The sequence below is a fragment of the Puntigrus tetrazona genome, chromosome 17 (assembly GCF_018831695.1).
Source record: "Puntigrus tetrazona isolate hp1 chromosome 17, ASM1883169v1, whole genome shotgun sequence".
Lineage (NCBI taxonomy): Eukaryota > Metazoa > Chordata > Actinopteri > Cypriniformes > Cyprinidae > Puntigrus > Puntigrus tetrazona.
In genome coordinates, this window is record NC_056715.1 from 1,956,590 (window position 1) to 1,975,567 (window position 18,978).

At 37.2% G+C, this 18,978-nt stretch overlaps 3 protein-coding genes across 3 annotated transcripts in view; 1 reads left to right on the plus strand and 2 right to left on the minus strand.

The window, feature by feature from the left end:
- The window catches only part of ctbp2a (C-terminal binding protein 2a), a 45,065-nt gene extending 38,990 nt beyond the window's left edge, over positions 1 to 6,075 (minus strand). The window contains exon 1 of the mRNA XM_043263364.1: positions 5,856 to 6,075. The gene's annotated coding sequence lies outside the window, so the exon portion shown is untranslated. The remainder of the gene's footprint in view (positions 1 to 5,855) is intronic.
- A 5,048-nt stretch (positions 6,076 to 11,123) lies between these two features.
- tex36 (testis expressed 36) lies at positions 11,124 to 13,622 on the minus strand. The gene is made up of 4 exons (XM_043263552.1): positions 13,031 to 13,622; positions 12,784 to 12,909; positions 11,928 to 12,008; positions 11,124 to 11,845 (listed from the first exon to the last, which is right to left on the minus strand). Exons 1-4 carry the CDS (start codon positions 13,082 to 13,084, stop codon positions 11,534 to 11,536), a joined length of 573 nt encoding a protein of 190 aa, XP_043119487.1. The 5' UTR covers positions 13,085 to 13,622; the 3' UTR covers positions 11,124 to 11,533.
- Positions 13,623 to 13,841: 219 nt separating this feature from the next.
- edrf1 (erythroid differentiation regulatory factor 1) overlaps positions 13,842 to 18,978 on the plus strand; it is an 11,316-nt gene continuing 6,179 nt past the window's right edge. Inside the window, exons 1-14 of the mRNA XM_043263551.1 lie at positions 13,842 to 14,261; positions 14,469 to 14,671; positions 14,895 to 14,961; positions 15,464 to 15,589; positions 16,111 to 16,235; positions 16,311 to 16,461; positions 16,543 to 16,635; positions 16,979 to 17,100; positions 17,586 to 17,697; positions 17,787 to 17,934; positions 18,020 to 18,131; positions 18,230 to 18,341; positions 18,427 to 18,690; positions 18,887 to 18,958. Of these exons, the coding sequence (XP_043119486.1) occupies positions 14,163 to 14,261; positions 14,469 to 14,671; positions 14,895 to 14,961; positions 15,464 to 15,589; positions 16,111 to 16,235; positions 16,311 to 16,461; positions 16,543 to 16,635; positions 16,979 to 17,100; positions 17,586 to 17,697; positions 17,787 to 17,934; positions 18,020 to 18,131; positions 18,230 to 18,341; positions 18,427 to 18,690; positions 18,887 to 18,958 (1,806 nt within the window). The 5' untranslated portion in view covers positions 13,842 to 14,162. The remainder of the gene's footprint in view (positions 14,262 to 14,468; positions 14,672 to 14,894; positions 14,962 to 15,463; positions 15,590 to 16,110; positions 16,236 to 16,310; positions 16,462 to 16,542; positions 16,636 to 16,978; positions 17,101 to 17,585; positions 17,698 to 17,786; positions 17,935 to 18,019; positions 18,132 to 18,229; positions 18,342 to 18,426; positions 18,691 to 18,886; positions 18,959 to 18,978) is intronic.

The following is an 18,978-nucleotide window of genomic DNA, read 5'->3' on the forward strand; positions in this document are numbered from 1 at the left end:
ACAATGTGTCACTGCTTAAGCGTGATAAAAGATAAAGCGCCATGTCTACTGTTTTAAACATTGTTTTGCAGACACCACGGAGTTTTGAAAACGTCACGAACGTTTGACCTTGCTCCCACACTGGATATGTATCTCCTAACAAATCACTTTCTGTCTGAGTCATAGATCTCACTTTCTATCTCCCGAATATCTCAAACGTGTCCTGCACAGGCAAAAAAAAACGTGGCTCTTCGGCAGTTTTTGAGGTGTATAAAGAACGTGGTAGGCCCCTGTGTAGGTTTTCTAGGTTGTGTCTCTTAGTCTAGCGGAGGAAAGGATTTAAAAATTAAAATACAGTGCATTTTCTTGACCATTTTGCCCTCAATGCCCTCCTATAAGGAAATATTCCAGGAACAGAAAAGAAAATGTTGCCGCTGTAGTAAATTTCCGTTCACAACAAACATATGAGCACAAAGTAAGATATCTAAAAGGAGAATAGGGAGAATAATTTCTCATGGTTTTACAGCATTTGTGCTGAACTATAAAGAGCTATATAGCACTTGCCTTATAATTACAATCACTTTAAGTGCCATTCAGCGCCATTTTTGTCTAGAACGTAAATTAAATGACTTTCTCCTTAGAAAAAGACCCTAGGCTTCTCCAGACCATACTATATTATACTCAAACTGTGCTCATATTCACAAAAAGTCTCCAATCCAGGGCCAGAGATCGGAATATGAACGCATTGAAAAAGTTTCTTTCTAGCAAATCCTTTCGAGATCAAGTGTTCTAGGTTACGTTAACTGCACTGCAGACGCTGTTTGGCTCTACCTTTAATTTTTCCCGAAAGTATGAAACTTAACTGTAAAAAATAACATGGAGAAATTGTTGAAGATTTTGAGGGCAATGAAGCCACCTGAGCTATGAACGAGAAACTCTTTGTCTTTCCATTGTATTACTTACAAAGTTTTACATGAATACATTTTGCCCAAAAAAACAAAAAAAAAAACTGAAAAGAAAAGAAAAAAATCCAGTGCATAATAATCTGTTTTTTATATATACATATACACACATACATACACATTTATACACATATATATACACAGACACACATTTTAAATATTATATATATATATATATATATATATATATATATATATATATATATATATATATATATATATATATATATATATATATATATATTTATATATAGACAGTTTGGGTTTTTTTGCTGCACAAGTATAAGAGATATTTAAAGCGATTCCAAAAAGTTAACACTGTTCAAACTTATACACCAAGACAACAAAGTCTGCAACCAAAAGTCAGACATCTCAATTTCTCAACTTCTCATCTAAGCCTTCAGGAAAACGAAGCCCTAGTTTTCGCATTTATGTTTGGAGTCGCAAGCGTTCAACTTTAAAATGAAACATGACTGAGAGCTCAATTAATTCTTCCGAGCAACAAAAGAGCAGCGTCAACAAAATGTTCCTCTTTTCTCTCGGGGACAGAAACCTCCTGATGCGAAATCACGAACACTTGACCTCCCTCCCACACATCTGTATCTCCAAACGCATCTCTTTCATCTTCAGTCACATCTCCCACTCGATGTAGGACAGAAACCTCCTCGCATACGTCACAGAGACACCACGATACATGACAACGAGCAAAAGCAAGCGATACCTCCGCGACGGCTGTATTGATCCGCGATGGTCACAGCTATAATGAGCTAAGCACTTTGCCCCGACCCCTCACAGTCCGAGCACAATGAAGGGGCCCCTTGCCTCGCCGACCCCTTCATAACACGCTGAACTCTGTGACCCCGCTTTGACTCTCGCTCTTGGAGTCGAACTTTAATAACCTGGAGGAGAGACTGCTCACATCGCCTCCTGCAGCGGCAAACGATTTCGGCACGGGGATTAATACCGAACATTCATCAGCAATTTCAGGCATTTTGGACATTTTCCTCTGACTTAAAGGACATCTGCTAGCCTGAGAGGACGAGGGGTTATTACGTTCTTATCTGTCAGAGAAAAAAAAAGCCAAAATGTTCATGAGAGCAATTTAGTCATACAATATATTAGAGATCATATCAGTCAGAACAAATCAATATTAGAAGCATCAGCTTCATAAAAGCAGATATTGCATGTTTTATGTATTTAAATAGCATGCTATTTTCAATACATTAGGACTGTTATGCAATACACTGTCTTAAATGTCATGTTTAAATACGCAAATGCAAATTATCGATAACGTGAAGTATTATCTAATTAAACATGCACTTGCCCGTTTCTTCAGAATATAGCCTTTACCTGAATTTTAGCGATGTTTTAAGTAATAAAATGTTTTATACAAACCTCTCTGGAAAGTTTGATGTCAGTGCTACTAAAGTGGATTGTTCTCAGTAGATAAAAAAAAATTGAGAAAGGCGATTTACTCATTTAAAAGGCACATATTGTAAATATGCAGCATAATAAAATGAATCCTTAAACATATAAAAAAAAATCGTTATGGAAGCAAAATAATTTATGCATTTAAAAACATTAGACATGGCGCAGTGTTGTAGCTAAATATGATCTAGAAATGCGTTTTTTAGAAAATGTATTAATTTTAACTTGACATAGTGTTCTGTTAGAGTAATGTAGAGCAACATAGTGTCTGTTACACTAATGTTAGAGATGCTGCAGAATGCATAAATGGCTGAAATTTAATGGTACACGTTTAGAAAACAATAAAAAAGAAAGTTAAAAAAGAAAAATGCAAGGTCTAGTGATGATAAAGTATTGCATATATTATAATTAATGTTAGTTCCACGTTAAAATGAACCAAATTCTCTTTTAGTAAGCGAATCAAATTCTGCAGGAGTATATTTGAACGTTGCACTAAGGATTTCCACCCTTGTCAAGCGCATGGAGGATCTAATGCCTGTATGAATGCAACAGGAAGTAAAGCCTGTAGCGTTTCCTTTACAACCGAGTCTGGCAGGAGAAAGAGTGTGAGATCATTGCTAACCGGGCAACACAAAACAGAAGAGGTTCACTGACATCTACAGCAACAACCGCTCAAAACAGAGACTTGAAACCCTGCATTATTTCCACTCCTCAAAGTCTTTTTATAAATGTACTCTTTAACAGAAGACAGGGAGATCTGGTGGAAGACGGGGGTTGGGGGATTGAGTGAATCTTTTCTTCGAGACATTCGAGTTTGAATCTCGTCACATTCGGATTGACAGCCAGACACATCCTTGAGACGCGCGCGAGCAGCGAACGAAATAAAGGTTGAATTCTGCAGCTCTGGGCCGATGCCGTGTTCCAATTTCATACCAATTACCTTCCTATCACGCAGCGTCAGACGTCCTTTCAGCTCTCTACTGTTGAGAAACCGCCGGAATGTTACACTGCAATATATGCAGAAGAGGCCACATTAGCGCGTGTTAAACAAGGTATTAAACCGAGGAGGAATCATTAATATTCATCCTCTCCCGTACCACTCAAGTGAGCGGCGCTCTTTAAAATTCACGCTGCACTCATCCGCTCGCTCAAAAAACAAACACATTTCACTTCTGCGCTCCGCTCGCGGAGGAATGTCAACATTCCCGGCCTCAACGCGACTGTAAAGAGGGCTGCGCTGGATGCTCGTTGTATTATCGTCGCCTCTGGGAAAGAACACATGCTCGCATGCGAAAGACAAAGCTACGGGCTGGAAAACACACAGCTCAGCATATACTCTATCGGGCGACGCAACTCTTCTGAGCCGATGAGTGCAGCCCGTACAAAAAAAACATGAATTAAACATGACTATCATATGTCCGGGCCTAGAAATACGCAAGGTAGACCACTTTTCAAAACCGTAGTGGGAACGTTGTTTTGAGCTTTCAATTCATTTTATCGATAATGATAATGAATGTTTACTGAGCAGCGATTTAGAGTATTAGAACGATTTCTAAAGCATGATGATATTAGCAAATATTCTGAAAAATCACCATTTTTAATAGCAACAGGACGGGAATAGATTATTTTGAACGGTAATAATAACAACAGATACCGTCTTACTGTATTTTTGAACAAATAAATATAGCTTGGCGAGCAAAACACTTTTTTTTTTTTTTTTTTTTTTTTTGCAGATCCCACTTTTAAACAGCAATGCATTCACACAAAAACTGCCTGAATGTGTATATCTCTAAAAGAAAAAGTTCTATCTCTAAAAAGTTCTATCTCTAAAAACATGTGACCGTATGAATCGCATCTTTGATACGAGCTTTGTCCTTTCGTGCGATACAAACAGGCCTAACTGTTGCATGATACTTTTTTTGAAGCCTCCAAAAGTCGCAGTTTCAGAAGAACCGCAGATCCAACACACGAAGTGGTTTAAAATAGGAAGTCAGAAACATATTTAAAGTACCTGTAACGGAAAAATCTGCGGTCACGGCGGCCCTCAAGTGCAAAGTCGCCACCTATATATTTCTACATAATTAGCTAAACAAAGCAAACCCAGGCTTAAAATGAAAGAGATACTTCAGTGTTTGACTAACTTTAACAGTAACGACAAAACCATAAAAAGGTACGAGAAAATATCAATCGGACTGCGTTTAATCTGTTGAATCCATTCTGCATCCGGCAATTTCTGTGCTGGGTTACCACTTGATAACCAGTGTAAAGCCACTTGAGAACCACTGATCCAAGCAATTCGTAAATGAGCGCACACCTGAAGAACAGGATGCCATAAATATTAAAGAAGCCCTTTGCATTTTCCTGTCTGACTCTAATAAATGTCTTCCTGCTTCGTATGCTGCCATGTACACTATGATTCAGTGTGTGATGTGCGAGCGCTCCGGGGCGAGCGAGAAAGAGGGAGAAAGAGAGGGAGGGAGAACTCTCAGCGGGAAACATAATGGACGTGTTAGAAATCAAGGTCTCCAGTCGTCAAACCCAAACATGCAACCTACTGAGAATACATAACCGCTTGTGAGTAACACTATGCATTATTAACACATGCACTGCATCCCATTAACCAGCGAGGGCTGCATCCCATTTGATAGTTTGCGGAGTTAAGCTTGAAAAAGTAACATTTTCTTTACGGGCCCCGGCGCCTCCTTGAAAGGGCCTTTGACAAAGCCCTTAGAAACAGCAGATGTCCTGGTAGAGAACATCTGTACACACCCCCTCTCCTCCAGCACAGACAAAGGGGCATCACACACACACACACACACACACACTCACACATCTTGTTTCAAATCTGTAAGGAAACACCAAAAACATCACAAATGCCTGTGCAATAAGTTCAGCCACCACGCTAAACTTTTAAACCGCATCACCATAGGGGTTGTTGACTTGGCCAAAACCTCATTTAGCAACCTGATCGCACAGTTATAAACTAAATATTACATCCGCCCCCCGTCTCGAATTGTGCCTTTCCTTACACAAGACGTGCAACGCTGAGCTAATGCTATCGGCAAACATGGAACATGTCAGCGGAGTTTGGATAAAGCTGTTTTATGCGTTGTTGCAACACTTGATCTAACGGACGCGATGCAACCAGATCCAGAAGAATCGGCCGACGCAACGTAGCCGCGGATCAAAGAGCCAATCGTACCAACTATTTCAGTCGCTGAGTGGCTCAAGATGTCCTCGGATATTAGAAACACGGAGCGAAAAGCCCACCCATCCCCTCCATGTCGCAGGCGAATAAACACACACATGGACGGACACACCGCGCAACACCAGCCGCGGTTCCTTAAACCAACAACCGGCGAGCGCATCTCATATCTTACCTGGACAAACGCCTATGTATGCGTGAAGATATAGGGTTCATATACCCGTTAAGAAACAATCCGCCGCTCAAATACAACGTAAAAGCGTTCGTGATTGACGACTCACCTTTAAAATGCTACAAAACTTAATCCAGCGTGTCCCAAAACTGAATGTCTGATTGTGATGTTTGGCTTTGGGTGATTGAAATAACTTACAGATGTGGCTCAGTTTGGCTCAGAGCGCAAGAAGGTGGTTTACGGGGGGTTTTTTAAAAAAAAAAAAGAGGAGGTGATTCGGAGACTATGGTGCACTACGTTTCATCTTTTCCTCAGTTGCAAGGATTGAGATGTCTCTGTTTTTCTTTTCTTTTTTCTCTATCTTTTTGAAAGAGGCGGGGCTTCGGATAGAGCCGGCCAATAGCGGCGCGGTTAGCGCGGGGTCACGCCCACTTCGAGCGCGTTCGCACTGGTCAGTTTGACCACGGCAGGCCTGCGGAACGCTAGCATTGACTGCTATCACAGAGTAGTCGAAATTCTTTCATATTTGACACATGCTGTCGACTTTTCTTCGTTTTATGAAAGCTATCGCGACGTTTGCCTTCCTCTATGTCAAATTAAATTTAAATAATTACTATAAATGAATTTAAAAATAGCATATTATATGAAATGAGTATATTAATGTGTATTAGTGAACTGATTAGTCATAGCGCTGAATGTGAATGTTTCTGGTTTTTGTGTTTCCTCTTTAAATATGAAAACATTCATCATTCATAATTGACAGTGGTAACAGTGAGAGTTGTGTCAGTGCTTTTCTTCACGTCATTCGGTTAGAGGTATTAATATTTCAAAATCAAAGTTGTTTATTGTCGCTTCAGGTCAGACCATAAAAGAGCTTTACAAGACGGCCACGTTGACATCAGGTTGAGTAGCCGATAAATACAAACACTTTCACTAATTAACAATAAATATTGACAGTAAATCACGCATGTGTGTGGTTCAGCAGATGCTGTAGTGCAAATGCATACAATGCAATTCAAAAATATGGAAGGACGTGACGAACAGGCGGAATAGAAAGAACAAAAAATACAGTGATATTGAATAAATGTGCAAGCAAAGCTGGATATAAAATGTGCACGCGTTATTGATGCACATGTTTTACCCACAGACTTTCTCTCTTCTCTCTAAAACATTTGTTTTTTGACTCAACTGCAAGTGCACCTCATATTCATAAGTGCAAAAAATATTACATTTTCAAATAAACATTTTTTTTGTAGGACACACACACACACACACACACACACTCATCTTCAGAAATCCCTCTCCTCTCTGTTTCTCTCCTTATGTACATTTCCCCCAAATTCAGCACTTTTACATTCTGCCTCTCTGGGCACAAAATGCTTATTTCAGATTCATTTTACTCTTAAGGTTAGTCTGTGGCTCTTCGCTTTACAGCACCAGTATGTATTGATTTGCTTGTCAAGAGCTATGACACTTTCACAGAAACTTAGCTTCACAACATATTATTTGTAATGCTCATGTCCCCTGGGAAGGAAGCAGTTGACTTTATGGTTCAGCTCTACAGTCATAGGCTATACCAAGATTAACATAAACTAAACCAATATTTGTTTACTGGCACATTAGCTATATACATGAGCTCAGGTGGATGCATGAATGGTCTTCATTGCTTTATTAATAGGCTTACCTATATGTAAAATAGTAAGCTATTATATTTAAATTACATTAACCACGTTTAGTTCATTTATAGCGTACAAGGTTTAAAATATGCCCTGATACAACGGATAATCTCTAATGAAATTATCATTGTCGTTCTAAACCCACTTTTTAACCGCGCACATTACGATGCTAAACTTGTGCAGTGTGAAACTATGAAGCGTTATAGCTAGCTAATGTTACGTGCTTAGCATCGGACTAAAACCGCGTTGTATAAACAGTCGTTTGAATGAAAAATGCCACATGTTGATGGAAACGCATTCGTTGGAGTTTTAATCTTACCTTAAGGCAACCCAAATGTCCCATCAGGAAAAATTGATAGTACAGCTGGCAATAAATAATATGCTCAAGCACGATACTACAACATTTATGTAAACAGCTCGCGGTCTGCCATCGTCCAATCAATGGCACTGGTCTGCAAATAAGCACGTTAACAGAAGGTTACCCCGTATCCCAATGTGTATACTATACGCCCTATATGCCCTAAATAGTATTGAAAATTAGGCTACTAATATCATATAGAATTTAGGATGGATAGGGTGCACATTGGGACACATGCTTAATTAGTGCAACAAGGGCATGATCAAACAATTTATCTATCTATCTATCTATCTATCTATCTATCTATCTATCTATCTATATATATATATATATAAATATTTATATATAGATATGCATGTAATTTCAGCCATGCCTTAAATAACTAGTAAATAAATACAAGTTTAAATCTAAATCAGTCATTCGGATCCACATTCCTAAGTCTCAATGTGAACAGCGATTCACGAAGCCACTCCGAAGTATCTAAACGGACCATTTAGGCTTCTCGAACCTTTTGATTCAGATCGACTTTGGAGCACATGTTTGCGAATCATTTGGTTTACACCGGAACTTCGGAGCGGGTTTACAAACGAATTCGATTCAGATCGGGATTCCGGAGTCGTTTTAGTTGGACATTCCCGTAATGTTCGGAAAATTATAAAACGGAACGCTCCGAACGTTCACAACACATTCTTAGAACCTGCTTTGTTAGTTCAAGCATTCAAAAATGGCTTCATTTTTTTTAAACCTTATTGGCTTGACTCTGCGTTTTCGTGGTTTTAGTTGAGTAGCTTGAGCAAATGGTAGTAAAAGCACTTGAGCGAACCGGTTCAGCACTGAATACTGACTTCTGACACCAAGCACTGAGTTTTTCTGTGTTGTAACATCCACTCAGACTGATCTATTCACAATGATGCACTATGCGCCTGTACGGATGTGAGCAATCTTTAACAATGACTTATTCTAATGCAGCAGCCCTCTCCACCTCATTTGAATGAATATTTCATCACAATGAAGGTTTATTCTGCTGTGTGCCGGGTCTCCTGCAGCCATTTCTCAAGGTTAGACAGAGTTATCACAGGGCCAAGCTGAAAAACAAGGATGTGCAGCTGAGAGGCAACAGCGAGCAATATCTCACAATAACAACGTCAAGGAAAAGATGCTGTTGACTAGGAGAAAACATAACCAAATTATGCCTTATGAATTATAATCAAAGGTAGGGTTTAGACGCAGATCTCACGCGTATCGAAACCTAACTGCAGACGGAATTAATTTCTGCACGGCAAAGAAACATTTGTTTACAAAAAAAAGGCTAATTAGAGTGTTAAGATGCACTAATTATTTCATCAGCAAAGAACGTTATGGGCTAAATTATTTGTCTTGACCTCTCGTGTAAAACATGCCAGCTTGTTTCATTAATTCATTATCTGGCAATATTAATTATAATAAGGCCAGTGAAATGAAGTGATTAGGATGGAATGCCCTTAAGTTAAGGCTCTTAATTCAGAAATGATTTATGCTGATTAATCTACTCTATTAACACATAATGCATTCTAATGTACCTTGACATCTGACTATCCTTTCATAAATCCTTGTCGTTAAAACATTAGTTGCCATAGAAACCTAAGGGGTTTGTTTAAATGGAAATGCGACAATCTATTGAAAACTTTGCTGTTTCGAAAGAAAACGCACTTAGTTTATTTTTTAATAGAACTCAGAGGCTTGTTGGTGCTCCGGAGCCCTTTTAAAGTGCAGCACAATAAAAGATGAATCTCAATGAGATGCAGTTCTTTGATCTCAACCGGGTTATTCTGCATTCAGCAAATCCATCAGCTTGTGTCCAGCAATTTATTTTTCAATATGTCTTTCAACAGCGAGAACCGCAATGAACTGTCAGCGCAGAGACAAATAACATTAAGATCAATGTTTAGCATTTGAAAAAAAAACAAAGACTATCAGTGTAACCAGCACCAGAGTAAGTCAGACGATATTAAGAGAACAGACAATGTTAAGAGAATTCTCTGTGCCATCGCCATGGCAACATGCTTATCTTTCATGAATTGGTTATGAAAGAAATGCAATGTGCAAAACTTCATTACCATCAAAGAAATAAATACTTAATTACTAGATGTCGTTTTCTTGGATTGCATTTCAAAAAGAAATGCAGCGATTCTTCCCAGTATCTCTCCCTGTGTTCCTGCTATCTGGACGTGTGGCTAAAGGAAATCTGGAAAGCACAGAGGATTTTCCTCGCTGCTCTTTTCCAGGTGCTGCGATACAGCTGCCGTTTCAAATGCAACACCTGCTAGAATAAGATGGCAATCTTACGCACCGTCTTTGAAGCTGAGATAATGTAACGCTGTTCACTGTTTAATCTCTTTCAAAGGCAGGATTCTGAGCTTCAGCACAAACGTCACACTGCCCTGTTTTTTACACTTCCATCCCCACAAATCCTCATTTCTCGCTTTGAACCGCGTCAGGTGAGCAAAATGCCACGTTAAATGACGATTTCATTTTGTGATTCTCGCTGACTCCATATTCTTACTGTTACAACGTTGTGTTACAATTTTTTGTTAATTAATTATATTTTTAAAAAATGGTTTTTCACTTTTAGTAGTTTTATTATTACTTATTATTACTTGTCATTTTTATTATTTAAAAATCAATATCGTTTTTATTCATTTGTAATGAGTGGTTTATATTTATATATATGTTTCCTATAGCAAAAAAAAGGGTTTAATTAAAAAGAAGTAAAAGTAAAAAAGTTAGTTTAAATAATAGTAGTATTATATAGTAATAGCATAATAATATTTAATATTATATCTTTATATGTCATCTTTATACATCTATATATGTTATTTTAATAATTACTAACATATATATATATATATATATATATATATATATATATATATATATATATATATATATATATATATATATATATATATATATATATATATATATGCTAGTGTTTTCAAACAATTAACTGTGATTAGTCACATTCAGAATAAAAATTTTGTTTACAGAATATATATATATATATATATATATATATATATATATATATATATATATATATATATATATATATAATGTACTTTGTATATTATGCATATTTAAAGTATAGCTTTTGTCAGATATGTACAGACATTTACATCTATATATATTTATATTCAAATAATTTATATAATATATAAATATATTTAATATATAAACAACATTTTTATGAAATATATACATGCTTGTGCGTGTATTTATATACAAATAACAAATGCACACATATATTATGCACAGAAAAACATTTATTTAGGATGCAATTAATTATAATTAATCATTTCACACCACTAAAAAATATACTACTATATACTAACTCTTTGTTATTTCAAAGATTCCAGATATGAAAAAAAGTCAACACCATTTCTCATCAAATTATTGTCACAGTTATTTCTGCATTTATTTCTGAGATCATTTGGTACATACGGGCTGACAAAGTTGATAAATACAAAGAAATGCAATAATTAATACACCCGTCCTTTTCACGAGACGGAGCAGAAAATGTTACATTTTTCTTATTATACAGTATATCACATTTAATATTGCTACCCTTTACAGATTGAATTTGTGATCCCGCAAAGCTATAGTGGATCATGTCAACCGAGCCACATAGGCAGCCAAAAAGCACACTGACCTCTGCTGGGTAAAGTATAAATGACGGCCTGATCAAATCTCTGATTGTGTTATTTAGGGGGTTAATTAGAGGTTTGTGTCTGCTAGTACACTTAGTGGAGTGTTCTGGTTAGAGTCGTCCCTCCCAAACCACATGAAACACTCCCCGGCCTGAGCCACAGCGCTTATTTTAGACCTTGCTGAGTGATCTCTGGGGAAGCGTCTTCTGAGTGTGTCTTCTCCGCCCTCCGTTTCCTGTTTAGGCAGGAAGTCGGTTCGATGAGCCGAACGGTCCCACTTTGCTGCGCTAAGCGGGCTCAAGGCGTCACCGTAATGGCACAGGTAGAAATGAGAGTTATGCTGGCGACGCTCATCGAGACATTTCTTACGGCCGAAGCCCTGGACGCATGCACAGGGACGTGGGTATAAAGATTTAAAATGTAATAAATAGACTTACTGTTTATGATAATGATGAGCTCACCTGATCATACGCATCAATAGAGTGCTGCAGTGCTGTGCGGTTATCGTGCACCGACAGTGGATATTCCCTGCCCGTTGTTTTCTGCCGTAGAAAACCTCAACTTGAGAGCGTTTCACACAATCAGCATGATTACAGTGCAGTAAAACAACAACTTCCTCCAGAAATATGCTGTTTGCAATCGCTGCAAAATGAAACAGTCTACTTTTTGCAAAAAAGAGTAACCTAGAAAAGCTGGTTCTACCATTACTTCGTGGATGTAAAAAACTGAATATAAAAAAGTAATCCAATGCAGTCCAATGCTGAATACAAATTGCATGACCAAAATAGCGGTGCAATCAATTACGTTCAACATTTAAGGTAATATAATATGACTTTATTTCTTAGTGTAACATTACATGATGGGTTTGTGAATACAGGGGGTCATAAATAAATAAAAAAAAGATAAGAATGAATTAAATCTTTAAAATGTTACATTAAAAGAATGACATAATATTAAAATATTTGAACATAAATATATTTTTTAGAATATTTTAAAATAAATAGTTACATCAAAATAATATTTATTATGCAAAACAATTATTAATAAAAATACGATAAAATGTACATGTATTATTTGCATTTACCTATGGCCTTTTTCTTTTGTTGATTGCATAATAAATAAAAATTAAAGGAATAGTTAGAATATAAAAATAACAGAGATGTATTTTGTTTTATTAGTAGTTTATTTTTAATTTGATTATGTTATCTAGATTACAGCACTGGCTGTAATTTTGCGGTAGTAAAATCTGAATATGAAATGCATATGTTTTGCAAAGTAGTGCAAAGTATCACTTCATTATTAAAAGCAATAGCTAACCTTTTCAGTATTTATGAATATTTTGGGATATCTCTCCTCCGCTTGTGTCAGGGCTTGAGGAGCTCCGTGTGCCAGCGTTGAACCTGTGCTGATTTGTCCAGTCTGTGACACACCGGTGTGAATAAACTGGAGAAGATGAGCAGGCGCAATTAATTAGAAAAAGAAAGAGAGAACTAGGCGGAGCGGTGTAAAAACCAGTCTAAACGTTTTCAGGTGAAAGGCTAGTTTAAGAAGTGGTTTATCTTACCCAGTTTCCACTCTTGCTCTTCTTATTAAAGTATCTCTTGCCTCCGTTGCTCATTGTCACTGCTTGAATTCAAAATAAACGCATAACTAATATTACTGCTACTAACTAAAGCAGGTGAACGAGAGCAAACTGTGATTTTGTAACCATGGCAACAGAACGCATAAGATATTCAAAGAACCGAGCGCCAAAAAAAGAAAATTTAAATAAATATAAAAAATTAAACCAACACAATTATGTACATATGTACATTTTGAACACGCATTTTTATGCGGAGAGTACAATATTATTTGAAACTGAAGTTGATAAGAAACCTTTATAATAATATACACAATTGTGTATTATTTATTTATATATACATAGTGATAACTACAAATCTATTTATATTTATTGCATCGTGAATTTATATGATCAATATATACTGTATTATCAATATATATAGTAATATAATCATTTAAATATCACAAAATAATTACGTAAAATAGCATGTAAATCTAACGTAACTATCTTAGTTCAAATACTCTGCTTTTTACGGTAAATTATTTATATAACTACAATAAAAAAAATTAAGATATACAAATAAAAAACAGATATTTAAAAAAAAAAAGATATTTTTGAGTATACACTACATTATACGACGTATATAACACAACTATATAATATATATTTCTGTTTCTGTATTTAAAGGTCTATGTAGTATTTTAGTCAAAAACATCGTTTAAACACTTTTAATGCCTTTCTATATCTTTCCACTTCTTTCTAGAAAGTGGGGTCGCTGACGTAACATGTACTTCCGGGTGAGAGATACAGTAAGTTTGGAGCGCTCAGTGAGAAGCTGCCAGGTGACAGACAGAATTTCCTCAGATAAATGTTTTTCTTGTTTTGTTTTTTTTTTTAGTCACCTGAGAGTTCTCGACTAATCTGACAGATGAATCGCTCACATGTCAATATTAAAGACGAAACACCGGAAAACGTAGCGATACAAACAACGCGGTGAGCTGTGTGTGATCCGACAGCAGTAGTTGGTTTCGCAGATTTACTGTTCAGTTGCAGCGCGTGAGTGAAAGAAGCGGCGGTTTTATGTTTTAAACCTTACCTTTCGCGCAATTCGTCGTTTTGTGGAGGTTCTGGATGGATGAGTGTGGTTAATATGAGCTTTCAGGACAAGAAGACCGACTCGGACCCCAGACATGAGGAGGATCAGAGCAGCCCTGCGACTGAAGACAACAAACAGGTCTGATAGTTTGTGTCCAGAGTCACTGCAGCCCTGTAACGCAATAATATAAGAGTCTGTCCTTACAGTAAGACAATGCCAGTCACAAACTGCAGCACTGATCATGCGTTTACGTTTCTTTGCTTTTCTGAAAACGTGGTTGGAATGTCATAAAATCGCAAGGTGTTGTTGAGATCAATGTCGTATGTGCAATATTTGTGATTTTAGGTTATTTGCCTGGGTAACAATGAAGTGAAGAGTCGTGCGGTGGTGAAGTATTCGGCCGCTCCGCCGCCCTCCTCCTATGCCTTGCTACAGGAGAAGACTGACCTGAAGCTGCCCCCGGCAAACTGGCTGCGGGAAAATGCTCAGCTGGGCACCGCAGGGACCACCGTGCTCGGATCCAGCAGGAAAAGCAAACCCTTCTCCAGGTATCACTGCTTCTTTGCATTTGTGGTTATGCATTTAGCAGATGCTTTTATCTTAAGTGACTTGAGCTTTGCATTCCCTGGCAATTACATTCAACGCGAGCTTTTCTGCGTCGCATTTCAAATATGCTTATGTCTCACATTACATTTGGCGTGAATGCATATATTAAGATGACGGTGACACTGATCTTTCCGTGCATTCTTGTGTTTTCGTGGTCGGTTGTAGCTTCGGGATGGCGTATGACTTCATCGACTCTGTGGGTGATGATGTCGATGTTGTGTCTGATTCAGAGGTGAGTCCGTTGCATTGAGAACGCCAGATGCAATAAACGATCGAATGGAAAAGGCTTTCTCGAATTTGATTCCGATTGGTTGATCGCAGGGCTGTGCTGTTAGATTTTTTGCATAATGATGTTAGACAATATAATTAAACGTTACGCAAGATAAAGTGTTTTCTGTCTGAATTTGAATGCTTCTATTCAGCAAGGATGTATTAAATCGTTCAGAAATGATAGTAAAGACATGAATAAAGATTTTTTTGAACCTCCTGTGCATCAAAGAATCCCAAAAATAGAGCAGATTTATTTTTTTAACATTGATAATAATAATTGATCAAAATAATAAATATTTCTGGAGGATCATGTGACACTGAAGATAAGAGTAATGACTTTTTTTGCATTACAATAATGAGGAAATGGATATATTAAGGTGCAATGTTTAATATCTTCCTGTAATTTTAATCAAATAATTGCAACCTCTGTAAGAAACTTTCCTTTTTTTTCTTGAATTAAACAGAACATCAAGAAGTTGCTTAAGATCCCCTACAGTAAGTCTCATGTGAGCATGGCCGTTCACAGAGTGGGCAGCACGCTACTGCTAGATGAACTGGACATTCAGGAACTATTCATGAGGTCATCACAGGTAACATCTCATCTCCGCAATATATTTTGTTATGGAGCCTCTAAATGCATATCCCTTTAACCTAGCGTCTGTTCCTCAAACCTGGAAACAAGACCCTGAATTATATAGCAGGAAAGCATTTTTTTTTTTTCTCCAATATATTTTATTGGGTTTTTCTCAACATTAGAACAAGACATCTAACCATCTGAACATCACATAAAAAAACTTTTTATTACAATTTATTAATTTTTTTTTTTACAAAAATAAATTATAAAAAAAGAAGAAAAAATTAAAATAAAAACAAATAAATTAAATTAATGAAATTACACACATACACACACACACACACACACACACACACACACACAAAAAAAGGGTTAATAAAGGGATTCCAAATGCTATAAAAGTCTTTTAACTTCCCTTTGATGATGTATGTAAATTTTTCCAGGGAAAGCATTTATTTATGCCGTTTAAAGTGTTTATGAATGAAGGGAATCTGTATGCCATCACAAGATTAAGCTAACGTTGTGACTGTCCTGTAGACTGGTGACTGGACGTGGCTGAAGGAGTTTTACCAGCGTCTGATTGACCAAAAATGGCAAAGAAAGAAGAAAAGTAAAGAACACTGGAATGAGAAGGCCATCCTCTCTAAGTTTCTCTATTACAGGTGAGAACCGACACGATTGTCATTAAATGAGAGCACTGATTTCATCACTTCCGCTGACGGTACTCTGCGTTTCAGTATTAACAGTGATGGGACCGCAGTGCCTGTGCCGTCGGATACAGAGCAGGCAGGAGAAGAGGGTTGTGGGACGGCCGCTGAGGGACCGTCTTGGCCTGCCACCTTCAATAGTTCCAACACTGAATCTGAGGAGTCGGCGATACCCAAGGAGGTCAGCTTTTCCTCTACTTCTCATGTGGTGTGCTCTCAGGGAATCTGAGGCTGAATCGTTCTGTTCACTCATGTCTTTCAGGAGCAGGTGGACACGTACGCTTTAGGTCACGTATCTTCAGTTCCCAAAGAACAGAATCTGCCCACATTGTTCAATGAAGGAGAAAACAGTCAGGTAATAATATTTATTTAACATTTCAACGTCAAAAGTCAAATATTGCACCTACAAATTGTGTTGTGCATATATATATATATATATATATATATATATAAAATAGATATTTATTTTTATTTTTTATTTATTGTTTTATGTAAACATATTTCACTTTTAGTAAAAATGTATTATTTGTATAATAATTTCTTTTATATAATTTATTTTTAATTTACTTTTTTGTATTAAATACGTTTACATAGAGAATTGTCAAAAGAGCTGTAAAAAAAAATCAATATTTCATGTTTATGTATTTTTATAATTTTTATATTTTTTTATGTTTTCTTTATCTCTCTCAATGTCTCAGGGTTTGAGGAATGACTTTGTCCGGAATATTCTATGGACATTTGAAGACATCCACATGCTTGTGGGATCAAATATGCCCATATTTGGAGGTGGTCGATACCCAGCAGTCAGTCTACGGCTCAGGTTAGACTTCTACATTTCATATTTTTTTGGATATATTTATCTGCTTTTGAATGATTTTCTAAACCCTTTATATACGCTGATATTAAAAAGTTGGGGTCAGTAAGACATTTTTATTCCATAATATTGCATTAAATTGATAGAAAGATACAAATACATTCATGATACATATAAAAGAAAATCAATTTCAAATGAATGCTGTTCTTTTGAGCGCTATTTTACTTAGAAAAAAAACAACTGTTTTCAACCTTGATAATAATTTCTCAAACATCAATTACAATAGAAAAAGGTTAATTTAAATGATACCAATATTTTACAATAATACTGTTTTTACTGCATTTATGATCAAGTGGATGCAGACATGCATAAGAGACCGCTTTCAGAATTTGTTTTGTGAATTGTATGTACTATATATACATATGCTATATATAACTTTGTATTTAAGTATTTTATACATTTATTTTACAAACTTCACTTTGCTTTAACAGGGACAACAACAAACCGATCAACGTTCTCACAGGAATCGATTACTGGCTAGATAATTTGATGTGTAACGTTCCAGAGCTGGTCATGTGCTTTCATGTCAATGGCATCGTGCAGGTAAGATGATACGGGGATTATTAAACAGCTCTGCGCATATTGATGTACAACAGTGTTTAGTATTCTAACAACTCTCATCTCCTTTACAGAAGTATGAAATGATCAAGACGGAGGACATTCCCAATTTGGAGAACTCCACGTTCTCGACGCGGGTTGTCAGAGACATTGCACAGAATATCCTGTCGTTCCTCAAATCCAACTGCACCAAAGAAGGACACACATACTGGCTCTTCAAAGGTGCTCGGCTGACGTTCTTTAGTTTGCTTTTTTCAGCTAAAGTGACTTCTTGAATCACTAATGGCTTTCTGTTTTGTCCCGTTAGCTAGTGGAAGTGACATCGTAAAGCTGTATGACCTCACTACTCTGTGCGAAGAGGCAGCGGAGGAGAAATGCCAGAATCCCTTCACACTTCCTGTGGCGGTTCTTCTCTACAAGTAGGATTTACATTCGTAACTACCTTTCTCATGTTCTGTTGCACAGGTTTCCCGGTAAGCATCGGAGACAAGTCTATTTGATGTTTTTTGTCTGACAGAGTGGCCAGCAACATGATGCTAAAGAAGAGCCAAAACAGGAAGAACTACGGGACCATCAGAACTCTGTTGCTCAACTGTATTAAGCTGCTGGATGAAGAACGACATCCACAGGTATGTAGCTTAATTGTTTCACATCACATTCATTTCCTGAGCTGCTGCATGATTTCTGACCGTTTCCTTCTGTGTGCTGGTGTAGATCATTGCGTCGGCTCACTACATGCTGGCAGAACTGTTTCAGCTGGATGATGCGAGTGAAGACGAGAGGAACGGGGAGTCTCTGAGGGGCGGGGGATCTGAAGACAGCTACAGCGATGAAGAGGAGGACGAGGAAGAGGAAGACGAGAGCTGCTCCTACAGCACCTCCTCTGAGCCGCAGAACGACTCCAAAGCTGTGGCCATCATCAAGTCTGTCGGGGAGCTGTCGGTTCCAGAGAAATACAAGAGCACACATCAGATCAGAGTAGGACACAATCTTTTTTGTTTGTACGCAGATCGTACTGAATATAAGCTATTTGTTGTATAGTAGCAGGTAAAATGGTCTATTAAGATGTTTGTAAATATACTCTTTTCCACCTTGCATGAATTTGCATTATGATTTTTGTATCATTATGTTGCCAATGTTTCATGTTGTTATGAACATTTATATTGCCTTCCAGCCCAACTGTGCGTTTCCGGTGTCACAAGACAAGGAGGAGAAGTGCAGACTGGTGCTCAGCTACGTTCTGAAGGTAAGAGAATGAAATTCTTC

What these genes read in the sequence shown, in the direction of transcription:
- tex36 (XM_043263552.1), bottom strand. Translation starts at nt 13,084, where the DNA reads ATGAGCAACGGAGGCAAGAGATACTTTAATAAGAAGAGCAAGAGTGGA. An exon ending in AGAGCAAGAGTGGAAACTGG is followed by an intron (nt 12,910 to 13,030) that starts GTAAGATAAACC and finishes CATCTTCTCCAG; the next exon opens with TTTATTCACACCGGTGTGTC. An exon ending in CTATTGATGCGTATGATCAG is followed by an intron (nt 11,846 to 11,927) that starts GTGAGCTCATCA and finishes GCATGCGTCCAG; the next exon opens with GGCTTCGGCCGTAAGAAATG.